The sequence below is a fragment of the Phocoena phocoena genome, chromosome 17 (assembly GCF_963924675.1).
Source record: "Phocoena phocoena chromosome 17, mPhoPho1.1, whole genome shotgun sequence".
NCBI lineage: Eukaryota > Metazoa > Chordata > Mammalia > Artiodactyla > Phocoenidae > Phocoena > Phocoena phocoena.
In genome coordinates, this window is record NC_089235.1 from 58,305,735 (window position 1) to 58,321,934 (window position 16,200).

The 16,200-nt window shown below is 37.4% G+C and overlaps 1 protein-coding gene across 2 annotated transcripts in view; it reads right to left on the reverse strand.

The window, feature by feature from the left end:
- TRPS1 (transcriptional repressor GATA binding 1) overlaps positions 1-16,200 on the reverse strand; it is a 207,166-nt gene that overhangs the window by 180,428 nt on the left and 10,538 nt on the right. For both annotated transcript variants that reach the window (XM_065895430.1, XM_065895431.1), the window contains exon 3: positions 8,018-9,144. In XM_065895430.1, coding sequence (XP_065751502.1) covers positions 8,018-9,144 — 1,127 coding nt within the window. The remainder of the gene's footprint in view (positions 1-8,017; positions 9,145-16,200) is intronic.

The window sequence follows — 16,200 nt, forward strand, 5'->3', positions numbered from 1 at the left end:
TTCACTTTCCAAAAGAAGATATCCCTACCAAACATTCAAAACAGAAAAATAAATCTTCCCATGAAATAGAAAGTAAACAAGAAAAGAGAAATAAATTATATAATATGAAATGTAAATCATGGCTAAAATTGATCTTATTCCATGACTCGATAAGTGTTCCTATATAAAGTCTTCAGGACCACTAAATCTGAAATTTCTAATAAATAATGTATCCAAATAAAGGTAGTGCAATTGTGGGTTATTCTCTTGATGGACTATAATACCTTGGGTAACTTTCTGTCTCACAATGGGAATTTTCAACTTGAACCATGATGTCCATTTCAAGGTTTTACAGGCAACTGATTTATTAGGTATTGTTTAAAAGAACATGACACATAAAATACACAAATCTAGATGTAACCATCTTGGTACTCACCCTTTTAGAAACTCTGTACTAATGCACTGTGTACTTAGCTTTTTCAGATGTGCTGATAATTAAGTGCTTATCATAAAATCTATTCTTCAGAACTAGCAGAGCACACAGCTCATGTTCCTTCCCAGAGCTCTTTTAAGGTAGAAATTGTGCAGTAGCTACATTAATTTAATCAGCTACTGCATCCAATGTTATTTCCTTTAGATATAAAGGAAATAACCATAAAGATATATATTTTATGTCTAAAATATTCAAACACTGTTTAAAAAAATCTTAACGCATTCATAAATCCCTAAACAGACAGATGCTTGTCATCACATACACTACCAAAAAATATGTACATTTTTCCACATTCTAGTCAATTAGGTAGATGATGACTATATCACTGATTTTCAAGTAGTTTTTTAATAATAAGGGAAGTTGACTATTTATTCAAATATTTATTGGATATGTGTATTGATGAGAATTGATGCCTCATTTTTTAAATTTTATCGTGTAATATTAATCGCACACGTGTACACGCACATATATACACATTCATATCTAGGTTTAGCAAAAAATGAAAATGAACATAATCATAGGATCATAAAATATGATTGACATATGTATATATATTCTTTATCTTTATATGGAGAGATACAGAGTGACAAAGAGTCTATGTACACACATATATATATATAAACAGAGAAAGAAAGAATGATATATTTATAGAGGGAAAATAATGTTTATGGTACAGTTCAATATATGTATATGAATGTAACAAATATACATGGTGTATACATATATAAATATATATGAATATATGTATACAGTTTTGTTTTGCTAGTTTTTACGAACTTCTTTTATGAACTTCTATGAAATGGTATGAAGCTACAAATAGTTGTCTTTGATTTGTTTTTATTCGGTCAAAATTATATTTATAAGACATCCATGTTGTATTCAACTGTCATTTATTCAAATTCACTATTGTATAATATTCCACTGTATGACAAACCTATAAGTTACTTAACTAACCTCTTATGTATAGTTGAGGTTTTTTTCTTATTTGCTTTGCTTTTTGTTTCGGTTGTTTTGCTCTTTAAAAAAATACTACTTTGAACATTTTTGCACACGTTTCCTAGTGTTCCCACACAAGAAGTTTTCTTCTGAGGAGTGAAATTACATGGTCTTTGGGAATACGAGCATCTGATATTGCCAGAATTTGCTAAATTCACTTTATAAAATCATACGTACTGGCAATTTTTATCAATTTTTTAATCCATTATATATTTTTTGTCTTAACACCTATGTTTCCTGGAATAAATAAAATGACCTCATTGTTTTCTTTGGTTAATATTTGCCTTGTGTGATTTCATCTATCCTTACCTTTCTGCTATGGACGTCTGATTTAATTACACTGAGTATAAGGGTATGTTCTATATGATACTGTTTTGTTTTTTTTTTGCGGTACGCGGGCCTCTCTCACTGTTGCGGCCTCTCCCGTTGCGGAGCACAGGCTCCCGACGCGCAGGCTCAGCGGCCATGCCTCACGGGCCCAGCCGCTCCGCGGCATGTGGGATCTTCCCGGACAGGGGCATGAACCCGCATCCCCTGCATTGGCAGGCGGACTCTCAACCACTGCGCCACCAGGGAAGCCCGATACTGTTTTTCTGAAATCTTATTTCTTATTGGCTTAGTATGTATCAAATTTTATAAGCATTTTATATCTGCTTGAAAAGCATGTGCATTCTCTAATCGTTGGGTGTAGAATTTATGTATTTTAATCAAATCAAGTTAAAAAAAAAAAACAGGGAGTTCCCTGGTGACCTAGAGATTAGGATTCTGGGCTTTCACTGCCGTGGACCAGGTTCAATCCCTGGTCAGGGAACTGAGATCCTGCAAGCCACACAGCATTGCCAAGATAAATAAATAAATAAATAAGTTTCTTAATTTGTTGCTCAAATATTTTATATTTTGAAAAAATTTTTTCTGTTCAACCTTTAATAAGGGAGGTTTCCTAAAATGTACTACTGTGATTATGGTTTGTCATATTTTCCCTGTAGTTCTTGATCAATTTGTGCTTTACATATATATTTATATTTTATATATTTGTAATTATTATATATCCCTGATGAACTGAACCTCTTATCATTAGTAATGACTTTTCCTGCATATGCTTTTTGTCTTAGGGTCTAAATTGTATGAGATTAATAAAGCTACCTCAATTGTTCTTTCGTTTATATTTATACCTATAACTTAGTCTATTTTGCTCTTTCAAACACTCCATAGCCTTATGCTTTGAGTGTGTAACCTATAAACAGCTTATAGTTAAATTTTTTTTAATATGTCTGATAATATCTTTTAAGTGGAAAGTTTAACCCCCACAGATTCATTAAGATTTTTGATATCTGGACTTTTCTTTTTACCATCTTCCTTTAAAAATTCTATTTGTATACTTTTCCCCACGTATCCTCTAAAAAAGGATACATTAAAAAAAAGATTGAATTTTATGGGTGTTCTTTATTTTGTTGTCCATTTTTCTCCTCTATAGCTTTGGAAGTTATGTACTCATTTCCTACTCTTTCATTAGTTATCCCTAAAGTTATCAAAATATGCATAACAAAGTCCTAACTCACTAACTCCAGACAATTCAAGCACTTTAGAACACCTTAATTCTGATCAATCTCCCTGCAAACTCACATAATAGTGTTGCCCAATAACTCAGTCAATCCCTTTTTAACTGCATAAATTAGGCATGCTATGGCTGTTGGGACTTACAGTTCCCTGGTCTTTGTTTATGTGAAAATGTCTTTGCTCTTATTTTTGGAAGGTAGTTTTGACAGGCAGGCAATACTAGGTTGACTTTTTTTTTTTTCTTCAAAACTGAATAGTATTTCTCCATCTTCTGGTTTCCATTGTGGCTGATAAAAAGTCTACTGTTAACCTAACAGTCTTTTCTGAATAGTTGAGCTGTTGTTTCTCTTTAGCTGCTCTAAGGAACCTCTCTGCCTTAGCATTTCAATTTTTACTACAAGATGTCTATGACTGAATTTATTTGTGTACAGATGGCCCCAACTTATGATGGTTCGACTTACAATCTTTCAACCTTAGGACGGTGCAAAAACCATATGCAGTCAGTAGAAACCGTACTTTGAATTTTGAATTTGGATCTTTTACTGGGCTAATAATATGCAGGATACATGGTACGATACTCTCTCGTGATGCTGGGTCGAAGCAGGGAACCCCAGCTCCCAGTCAGCCACATGATCAGGAGGGGAAAAAACCAATACATTTACAACCATTCTGTACCCAGACAACCATTCTGGTTTTCACTTTCAGTACAGTATTCAATAAATTACATAAGATAGTCAACACTTTATTATAAAATAAGCTTTGTGTTAAAAGATTTTTCTCAACGATAGGGTACAAGTGTTCTGAGCACATTTAAGTTAGGCTAGGCTAAGCTATGATTTCAGTAGGTTAGTTGCATTAAATGCATTTTTGATCTACGTTATTTTCAACTTATACTGGGTTTATTGGGACATAAGCCCATTATAAGTCAAGGAAGATCTACATATTCTGCTCAGTATAAGCTATCCTATTTTGTACCTGTGTGTTTATGTCTTTCATCAGTTTTAAGAACTCATCTGCCATTATCTTCTCAAATATTGATTGCTTATCTTCCATTCAATATTCTTTTCTTCTGGGACTCTAATTAGATGCATGTCAGAACAGCTTCTTGTATTTTCATATCTTAATATCCACTTTTGATATTTTCCATCCCCTTCCCCTCTCTTAAGTATTCTGGCTAATATCTTCAGATTTAACTTCTGATTAACTCATTTGCTAATATATTACTTAACTTGTCCATATGTTTTAAAGTTCAATAATTAGATTGTCCATTTAAAAATGCTATTGTTTCTTTTTTGAATATTCCTGGTTATTTACAGTCTCATGTAGCTTGATCAATTTATAAGTGTAATTTTCATTTCTTTAAACATTTATTAATTATTATTTTCTAAATGAAAACTGCTGATCTGAAGTTCCTGGGTATCTAAAGCTATTATTTGCTTTTCCTACTGATTTCACATGTAGTGATTTACATCCACACTCATATGGTAAACTGTTGTAATGTGGAAGCTCATATAAGGTTTATCTTAAGCCATACGTAACATGGAGGTGAAAACTGGAGTATTTTCCTGGAGATAAATCTGTGTTTACTTCTGACAGCAGTCAGAGGAAGGCAGTAATGTTGAATCACATTAGCCAACTTCAAGGTGTCAGCTTAGAGTGAAACTCATGGATTCAACGCCCTCTCTCTGCCAGTGACTCTGGGCTTAGTCTCAATATAACTGCAGTATCAATGTCAGCATTTTTCATCCATGAAAACTTGCATTCCCTGCTTGCTCTCACCAGTCTGGGTTTAGCTCACTTTTGGTGAAGGGGTGAAGAGAAAAGCTTCAGAACTTTCACTTAATTCATGGAAGTCTAACAAGTCACTAAGAAATTATGTTTTATCTGGCATAGCTGCTTTGTAAGGAGGTATTCCTGCCACAACTCCAGAAACACAAAGTTATAACACTGAAAATGTTGATTAGGAGAATGGTAGTCAATTAGAGAATGGGTACACTGGTTAATTAAGTAATATATAATAAAAGAAATGGAGTGTGAGAAACAAACATGAGTGGAATATAAGAATTCTGTCATGACGTGAACTACGGGGTATCATAAGTAAATATGAAACATAAAGAAAGCAGAACTGGCCAAGTCTCACTTACTAAGTGGATCGTGTTGGCAGTTCAACTCAGGTTAAACTGGTTCTTTAGGGAAATGCCCATGGAATGAAATCCACACTGAGGTTTTTCTCTGATAGCTTTAAATCAAGTCTCTTGCTTCTTAGCTGTAGTTATTTTATAGCTACATGATTTCACACATTGTACAGCTCTCCGTTTGTGCTATCTTTTTTAGTACACTATAAGTCTTGTACATAAAGTATTCAAAAGCCTAGAATATAATCCCCAGTAATAACAGAATTGTGGTAAAAGTTTCCCAACATGAATAATATGAATAAATATAAATTTAACTAGAAAGATAGTATTGTGATGTGGTAAATTTCTCTCCTCCTACACTACCTTCAAAATGTAGCATTTGGGGGAAGTGCTTTGATAGCAGATTAAGTTTTCAACATTCATGTGACTATCTGTTTTCACATCCCTGGAGCCTCCACTGTTCAACTTTCAGTAGAGTTTCTTTATACTTCTTACCAAGCTGTGGCTCCTGAAACAGTAAGTCTCCAAATTTCAAATATTTCTAAAAGAACTCAAGCAGAGCAACTAAAGGACCTAGGATCACACAAACTACATCAGGTTTTAAGAATAAGTGCGAGAGGATTATAATGACCTAGAGACAAGTGCTGCTAATTATTTTTAATCTAATAAAATACTAAGAAGGTTGACTTAAGTTCAAAATGTACTTCCATTTTGTGTGTCCTCAGAAGGGTTCCAAGACCGTACAATAGTCAAAGATTAAATTAAAACTCACCATGGAGATTTCGACTTATTCATGACTACTGTGAAGTCAAAACCTCACAGGGATCTCATTTATTTAAATGTATTCACTGAGCACCTATTACCCATCCTGGCACTACTACGCTAAATCGTGCAGATACAGCAATGAACAAAATAGAACTAGTCTCTACCTTCTGGAGCTTACTTTCATTACTGAATATTAATTAAACTCTGAGATTATTCAGTAATATTTTTATTCATATTTATTTCTTAGATTTTGTTTGTTTGTTTAACCAAAACATATGGAATCTCTATTTTTCCAGCCAAGTTTTCAACCAATAGCCTCAGCTTCCTCAAAAAAAGCCACTCATCCAAGGGATCTGGTATCTACATGCATCTGTGTGTGTGTGTGTGTGTGTGTGTGTGTGTGTGTGTGTATTGGCTAATTTCTTCATGATTAAAAAAAGCCTCCTCCTTCAAAAAAAGAATGGGTTATCTAATTTCTACATCGCTTAAGAAATGTACACGCACAGTATACATACTAACAAGGCTCGGAAGGAAGCTAATGTCTGCTTGCCCCAGTAATAAATAAGCATGCAGCTAACATCAAAAGAGCCAGAAACACTCACTGCAAGTGTGAACACATATCTGATCGCAGGACTGTGTCTTTCCCAGGGCTGACCTTATAAATTAAACAGTGTACATCTCAAGGAAGTGTTTTCTGAACGTTTAGATCCACTGTGAACATTAGGATGCCCTTCAAATTAACGTGTAACATTGTTAGCCTATTGTTGGACATAAACTGCTTCGTTACTGGTGATTGAGAAAACAGACACACACTGGTACTAACACACAACTTTTTAAAATAATGGGAGGAACTATTTAAAATCTTGGGATGTGAAAATTTAAATAACCAGATTTTTAAACTAGGATATTGAGTCTGCAAATGGAAAAGCCCTTAAAAATAGTAAATAAAGCTCTTGACTTTGATGCTTAGAGGCATGATAACAAGAGTACCCAATACTCTGGAAGTAATATCTGAATGCTACCAGGATTCTGCTAAATCATAAGTTCCATAAGGGCACTATGTTTATGTTCTTTTCTCCTATTTTATAATCAATGCCTGGCACTATGTGTATTTTTGGAGTTAATTAGTTAAGAAATGAATACATAAATGAAATAAAGGTATGTATTTTAGGGCTTCCCTGGTGGCGTAGTGGTTGAGAGTCCGCCTGCCAATGCAGGGGACACGGGTTCGTGCCCCTGTCCGGGAAGATCCCACATGCCGCGGAGCGGCTGGGCCCGTGAGCCATGGCCGCTGAGCCTGCGCGTCCGGAGCCTCTGCTCCGCAACAGGAGAGGCCACAACAGTGAGAGGTCCGCGTACCGCAAAAAAAAAAAAAAGATATGTATTCTAAACTCATCTCTAGAAAGTATGAAAGATTAATTGGGAAAGTTAGTGTTTATAACAAGAATAAGATGGAAGTAGAAGGAAAACAGTAACACACCTTACATCTATTTACGAATCTGAAACAACGTAAGCAGCTTTACTCACTCAGAGTGTACAGAAACCCAAAGTCACACATATTACAGAGTCCTCTGCTTCACATTACTGTCTGTACGCAAAACAATGATGTTGCTTAATTTTTTAAAACCAGAAGAATGTCCGATTTCATTTTAAAAGAAAAACGAGCAACATGTTCTCAAGTGGATTGTTTCCCAGGTGGAATAGAGAATAGTACATATTATAGTGGCATCTTTCATTTGGAAGCTGCTCCATCAAAAATCATGGGATATGGGGTCATACTTAGCAAGGACAAATAAATGAATTGCGGTAAAACCATCAACATTATCAGCATCACTGAGAATTTTAAAATATATTCAGTAGATGGTATAAAACAGGTATGAATCATAAGAGTAAACAGTTTGAAACAAGTGACCAAATTAAAATCTGTGGTTATCACATCTACTAATATAGAATCTGCAGTCTGTGATCTTATAGAACATGATCTTGTTCTATAACTGCCCAAGGTCACCACAATCATTCCCCAAAAGCCTTGGGTCAGCCCTCTGGATACTTTCTATCATTTTCTCACTATTTTTCCCCCCGTACGGCTTACCTGTAGTGTCGGGAAATCTCTTCTTCCACCTGGGTAATGAAATCACATTTGGTACATGAGTGTTCTTTGCTTTCCTTGACAGCCGGCTGCCCCTCCGATCCTTGCAGGTGATTGCCTTCTTGTTTGACATCCGATGCTTGGGACTCATGCACACTCTCGTAATGAAAGAGGAGCACGTCCACGTCGGGGGTGGAGAAGGAACATTGGTGGCACTGGTGTTTGACTCTTGAGCTTCCGGCCGCCCCCGGAGACAAGTGCAAAAGCAAGAGCGCACAGTGGGAGCAATTACTTTTCCTACAAGCAAATGGATAAGTAATTTCTCCAAGGTGCTTTTCTGGGCTGCAAAGGCCTCTAGGACAGAAGGGACAGTGTTTAATGGTACACTTATGAATGTTATGGAGCTGTTGATAATGACGGAGAAGTGGCCCCACGACAATAACGTCGGGGCCATGGCTTTTGGAATATCTGAAGTCGCAGAACTGACAATTGTAGCTCGTGACCATATTATCCTCTGCTCCCTTGCTGGAGAAGTCCTTCTTCTTCGCCCCACTAGAGCCCTTGTCTGCCTTGGTCATTGGCTCCCCTTCTGCACTTTTGGCTAGATCATTCTGATTAATGACAGAGCCCCTGGACAGCTTGTCATTCAATTCTGGGTTAAGGCCACCTGACTGTGCTCCTCCATGCTGCTTGCCATAATGTTCTAGCAGCTTAAGTGAGCTTGATGACTCGCAGCTGAAACTACAAAATTTACACCAGTAGTAACTGGTGGCCTCTGTACCATTTTGTCTTGAATCAAGGGGTTTGATGGGCACTGAGTAACCAACAGGCGTGTCATCTCCTGCCTTGACTGTCATCTTGTCCTGCCACTTTCCCAAGTCTCCGGAATCACTGGACCGAAGTGCAGGGATGGATTTATTAGAGTTCTTCTCCGAAGGTTTTGCACCCTCAGAGGAGGGGAGAGAAGCTTTTATTTTGTTCGGGTGAGTCTGAAGAAAATGTTGTTCTAGTTCCGTTGATGAGTTGCCCATATAAGTGAAATTGCAGAATTTACAGCGGAAGTACTTGGTGTTTCCTTGGCAGTCTGGTGTTTTCCGTCCAATGCCAATGAATGTTCCACCTGAAGTAACCTGGCATGGAAGAAATGGATGTTACTTTAAAGGTATCATTAATTCAGTGCTTTTTGTGGGAGGGAGGAGGTGACACTGCCAAGTATCCCACATCCAAAAATACAATAGTACTTCTGCTTATTATGAAATCACTTGAATAATCAGAGGCAAAGAAATTCACTCTTCATTACACAATAGCAACTCTATGAGAGGCTCATTACGCAAAATTTTTGGCCAAAGTATCTGATGAAGGTAAGTTATAAAAGTACTATAACTAATGCAAAGGATTTAATAATATATACTTAAAAAAAAAAAAAACTACGAAGAAGACTTCCAATTAAAGAGGTTTTACTACTGTCTCCTTCAAATCCCATGCCCGCGGAAGCAGCCAAATCACGTGGGATTTCTTCTCACAAAGCTAAGGGTTGCCATCAAAACCAGGGGCAGTTGCTCAGAGATTACTCAACGCAGGTGTCCTCCAGGGAAATCCTCTGTTCAGTTCCTACAGCAATAGGGCTGCAAAGATGAAGTCTATCTTTTGGGTAAAATAAAGGTGCTAAATGACCACACAAAATGGCTTATGGTTAAAGCCCGAGAATGCACAATTAGACTGAAAGTAAAATGAAATCATCGGTGGGCTTGAGATCTTGGTGAAGGAGGGTCGATGTAAGGAGTTTAAAATGTTTCCCCATCTAGGACAAATGAAATAAAGAAAACCTTCTAGGGCTTTATTTGATTAAGGCTCTGTCTCATAGAAAAGACTCAGCCCCTCCCATGAGCGGGGTCATGGGGACAGTCAAGGGCCAAAATAAAATAATTTCACCATAAAAATCACCAGAGCTCTGTTTTCTATGCAAAATTATAAAACTGTGTATAGTGTTGGGGCAATCAAGGCCTTCAAAGGGCATTTTGTCTAAACCTCTTCTCTGGGTGAAGAACCACATCAGGCAGCACAACCTTAAGTGCCACCATCCAGGAGCCAAAATTCACTGTTTAGAAGAGTTTTTGACAGAAATGCTCCAAAGGGGGAGAAATTTCCTCTTTCAACAATCAGGGAATTTTTGAATTTTTCCAGCAACCAGATGTAATAGATTAAGCACGTGGCATAATCGTGTTCTTCTTCCACAGCTGCTCAAAAATGACATGTGTGATCACTGCTCACATCCAAATCACTCCATGAGAAAAGTCTCGAGCATCTCAAAATCATTTAAAAGATTCTACTTAATATGCAAATAATATTCCTTTAGCGCACTGAGAGACACAGTTGTTCTCTACTATACAGGACTAAGATTGAAGTCCGTTCTGTCACGTAAAGAGAGGTGTGACCTGGATCAAATTACTTAACCTCTCTGGCCAACAGCTTCCTCACTGGGGGCCACCTTTAAACTTACTTCCAATATTACAGTTGGAGGAAATGTGCATGAACACATCAACAGCTCATTTACTGTACATTAAGATTAATAAATTATGAAGTTCTCCCACAGCCGTTAATCGAAGGGTGACAATGTCCCACTTTAAACAGTGTATATATTCACCATGGCAAGCACCCAGATTTCAGTCTGTTGACAGCAGAGCACTATCTAAAGCAGAAGGGCAAGAATGGGGGCACCCTCCTAGGCAGGAACCTGACAATTAATCATTGGTGTAAAGGATGTCAAAGCCAGACTACACAAGGTAAGTCTAACACCATTCTAACCTAACACTTTAGTGACCAAAGCAAATAAAATTTGCACTGAAATGTAATGCATAATATTGCAAAATTCATCCATTTCCCAATTCGCTAGAGGTGAGAAGAACCTTGTTTTCAAAAACAAAATGAACCTTTCAATGGGATGCCACCTACTCAGGTACTTGGTTCAGGAACTTGAACTTGAATCAAAAGGAGCAAATTCAGAACTATCCCAACCTTCTCTAATGTGAGCAAAGAAAGCTAGTGTACAAACTCCAGAAATGGAAATTTGCTTCTCTGAGCTACCACATTGCTTCAGAGCTGCTGAGTTTCCTTAATAGAAAATGTTTTTAACTTCTGCTTGTAGAACAGGGATTCCTGAGAAACCACGACACATCATCACTATTTCTTTGATTTTGTAATCTTCAGGCCTCACGTTCCATGTCCACACTGAGAGGGCCGAGCAAAGAGCACATACAGTCTTAAGAAAAGCCCTAAACTTATGATTTTGAAGGGAATTTAAAGCATCACAGCATCCCTTCCAGTATTTGACATCAACTTTAAGAGTCAGAAAATCCATGCTAAGAAAGACTAGTATCAGGTGAAGAGAACATTTCATACCAAAAACCGCCAATAAATCATTTTGGTCTGGGATTAACTAAGCTACTATGAAAACTGAATTAAATCTTTAAAGTTGGCAGTGTCTATGTGTCTAAAGGTTGTGTGTTTAGCCAACTCCATTGTTTAGGATGCTTTTAATGGTTATATACTTTACGCTGAAAAGTGCCTTCAGACTCCCCCCCGCCCTTTCAAAAACCAACCAAGCAACCAAATAACACAAGGATCTAACTTAACGGCAAGAACAAAAATACTGACACTTGTACAGATTATCTATTTGCCTTCCTGGTAAACAGCAGTTAATCATATTAGTATTACATATTATTAAAAGCTAATATAATATTAGAATTACACATCTTACATATTATAAAAGCCAACTTTGGAAAACATAATTACTCAGCGTTCTATTCCTTTTCTCTTTCCAAAATAAGGTTTTAAGGTTACATTTGTAGCCATTTCTATGCTATGTCTATGAGAGATGTACCTTAGGTCATGGTGAAATATGACTGTTGTACAATATATCATTTAACTGAATTCTGAAATAAAATATAATTTATTATTTTAGGACACCATACCTAAGACTGAACCATACCCATTTCATGTTCATGACCCATGAATGCTGACTTAAAACAATTCTTTTCTAGGTTAAACCCAAATACACAGCAAGAACAGTTAATGCAAAATCAATGTTTTGCAGCAACAGTTTATTTAATCTTATTGCCAGGAAACAGCACCTACACATTCAGAGAATTATTTCAAACTTTCCAAATGGTTGAACCCAGCAAGGAATAGAAAAACTTATTCCCTAGCAATGGCTATACTAAAAAGAGATCACAAGCAGAACAAAGAGTATAAACTTCAGTCCTTCTTCTTTTGCTAACCAGAACTTTAATGAAAACCCATAATCCAGTAGTGCCTTTGATACAGATATCCACATTTAAAAATTCCCATTAAACTGCAAATTCCGTTTGGACTAAAAATTACACCTATTCATTCATCTACTTAGTAGCTACTGGTTATTTAGCTTGTGCCAATCTCTGTGACAGACATCAGGATACAACAGTGAAAACCTAGACCACAGCTCTGCTTTTAAATTACTTATACTTTAAGATCAAAATTTGTAAGTGGGCTTCCCTGGTGGTGCAGTGGCTGGGAGTCCGCCTGCCGATGCAGGGGACACGGGTTTGTGCCCTGGTCCGGGAGGATCCCACATGCCGCGGAGCAGCTAGGCCCGTAAGCCATGGCCGCTGAGCCTGCGCGTCCGGAGCCTGTACTCCACAAGGGGAGGGGCCACAACAGTGAGAGGCGCGCGTACCGCAGGAAAAAAAAAAAAAAAATTTGTAGGTAAAATCCTTTATTTATTTGTATGTATCTTTACTTGCATTTGTTTGGTCCCAAGGGAAGTTCTCAAGTTAAATCCTGTAGAAAGACACACTATTTAACCTTCTGGCACCTCAGTTTCATCATCTTTGTGGCTATAAATAATATTGTACACTTTGCCATTTTATAGGATTATCGTGAGGATAACGTAAGAGAATGCATCCAAAAAGTGATTTGCAAAAGTCTACATCACTGCTGTCCAACAGAACTCTTGAATTGATGGAAATGTTCTGTAGTCTACCCTGTCCAATACAGCAGCCACTAGCTAAGTGCTACTGAACACTTGAAACAGAGCTAGTGCAACTGAAGAACTGATTTTTTTTAATTTAATTTGTCGTTTTTATGAATTTTTCATAAATTTAGTTTTAACGAATTGGAATTTAAATAGCCCCATGTAGCTGGTGAATACCATATCAGAGCACACTCTACAGTATTATTCACATGAATGGGACTATTATTTAATAAAATGAACTATCTCTGAATTTCTCCCACCAATGAAATGAAAAGACTAAACAGAAGGGGAAGTGGTAAAGTCAAACTCAAATACTTGTCACCCTTAGTATTCTTAGCTGTAAATGTAAAAGTTCAATTCTGTTGTTACTAAGCTAATGCTTCCATTTACATCCCTTCTTGGGCTGAAGGAATGGTATTACATTCATCTTTGGAAGTAAACAGGAGCTCAATACACTTTGGTTGAATGAATGAACTAGTTATTGGAGATGTGAAATCTCCCACTTACTTGGGCTACAGGAGCTATACTAATTCACGGCCCTATTATCATTGACTCAACCTGACATATGGGCTTCTTCAAAAAACAAGACAAACTGCATCTTTCAACCCAAAAACAAACGACTATGGGGTCATTCGCTTGTGAATTAGAGCTATACAGAAACACCCAAGATACCTGTTAAGGCATGAAAAAGAACAAATTTTAAGTTGTTTTTCACTGACTGAGCACTGTAATGTCTTTTTATTCTATTTTAACCTCAGTTCTAAAAACTCTTCCTTCCATGTAGTTTGTTCCATGCGTTTCATTTATAATTTATCTACATATGGCTTTTCACAAAAATGTTTCACTATAGAAGTTAAAAATACAAAAGGTTGGCTTTTTTTCAAGGTCTTTAACCTCAATTTAGCTCTTTCCTCCTAATAATATGGAACAAAACCTAGTAAGAATAGTATCTAAAAGAATGTGTCAAAGGGAAAGATCTTTTAAAGCCTCAGAACTCTTAAAATGACACTTTAGCAAATGTATTTATTTTCAATGGAACAAAAAGAGTTGTTTGAACTAAACACAAACTCTTCCTCAGATGTGGTTCATATTCAAGGACTGTAATTGATAGCAACAGAGACAATTAGCAGGGTACTAATTTAAAAGGACTTGAGGTTACGGGCTGATCGTCAAAAAAAGTAAAACCACGACTGTAAAAAACTAAGTTGTTAAAAATCACTGTTCAAATACTGAAGTCACACAAATAACGTGAAGAAATCTGTCAGGGCCAATCTTGGCTGAAAATAACTAAATTCAGAATCTATGTGCTAATCTACATAGGGAATGTTTCCGCGTTGCACAGTTCTTTAAAACACACTGCAGAATATAGAGTGTGCCTCAGCGATGTATCTTTGATGGAAATTAAGTATTTAAAAATTTCAATAACAAATCTAATTAAACGGCAGTCAGCTCAGTCACATGCTATCATAGCCTATTCTTTGTGTTGCTGGTATAAATCCCATATACATCTTTGTCATTGGATTTATAAGAGCCCGCTAATTTTTTGGGGGGTGAGGGCAAAACCTAAATTGGTAGAGGTGCAAATATAAGGGTAAAATACTGCTTATCCTTAATTATCTACATTTTTATAATAAATGTTTTGTATTACAATAATAAACAGTCTATCCCAAACTGGTTTTCTTATTTTACTCAGCATAATATCAATCTAATTTTCTATGGTTGTTTGGTATTTGGACAGATAGAAAACAGGTAAACCTTAAAGTCAGTCTCACTAATTTAGAAGGTAATCTTTTAGGGGAAAATATGTAAAAGAAAACTGAAAATGCAGTGCAAGTGGATGATAAGACTGAGTACGTTATCCACAACGTTCCTCTCCTCCAGCTGATCTGCCATTGCCGCTGGCTCATAATGGAGATAAATAATAATTGCATGTTTGTTCTAAAGAGGGTCTTAATGAGAAAACAGAGTTGAATCACTGTGGAACATCCTTCCTCCAGGGAAGGGTGATTTGTGGCATGCTTACTATGTGCCAAGCACTGGGAGACACAAGGAAATGACAAAGTCCCAAACCCCCAACATGTCTGCGTTTTAGTGCATAAAGTTCCCAGGTAAATAGATGACAACAGTGGAATATGTGCTTCTGCTGAAAGCTGTACCAAGTTCCATGACCACACAGAGGAAAAGCACCTAACCTACACTGACTGTTCCACAAAGACTTCCGGAAGGAGGTGACAACTGAGCTGTGGACAGATGAGTTGGCATTTGGGATGAGCCTCAAAGGCAGTGATCTCAGAAAGGTTTTTCAGGTGCAGGAAACAAAATGAGTAAAGCATAAATGAGGATGAGACAGTGCAAGTTGCTTTCAGGAAATGTGGAGGAAGTTTGGGGGTGAGAGAGAATTTGGAAAGGTGATGTCTTAATGGAGAGTCTACATTGACTTATACAAGTATAATTAAAACGATCTACTTTTTTTATAGAAAGTAGACCTATACTTCCTACAGAACACAGGAAGACATCTCTAAGTGAAATTTTTAAAAATTAAAGAAAGGAAGGAAGGGAGGGAAGGAGGATGGGTAAGAGATGGAGGAAAGGAAGGATAAAGAGGAAGCAGGGAGGAAAAAGAACAGAAAGAAACAGAAACCAAAGGAAGGCAAAAAGGGGGAGGAAGGAAGGGAGAGCAGATGAGAAGAGAAAGAACAGAAGGGAACAGAAAGAGAAAGTAAATAAGTAAAGAAGCCACTAAGAATTTACTAAGTAAACATTAAGGGTGGTGCCAGTGGCGGGGCGGGGGTGGGGCGGGACCTCTCTGGTGGCGCAGTGGTTAAGAATCCACCTGCCAATGCAGGCGACATGGATTCGAGCCCTGGTCCGGGAAGATCCCACGTGCCGTGGAGCAACTAAGCCCGTGCACCACAACTACTGAGCCTGTGCTCTAGAGCCCACGAGCCACAACAACTGAACCCACGTGCCACAACTACTGAAGCCCATGCACCTAGAGCCCATGCTCCACAACAAGAGAAGCCACCGCAATGAGAAGCCCGCGCGCCGCAACGAGCTCGCCACAACTAGAGAAAGCCCACACGCAGCAACAAAGACCCAGCGCAGCCAAAAATAAATAATAAAATAAAATAAATTAAAAACACAAAAAAGGGTGGTGCCGGGGAAAGAATAAAGAAGG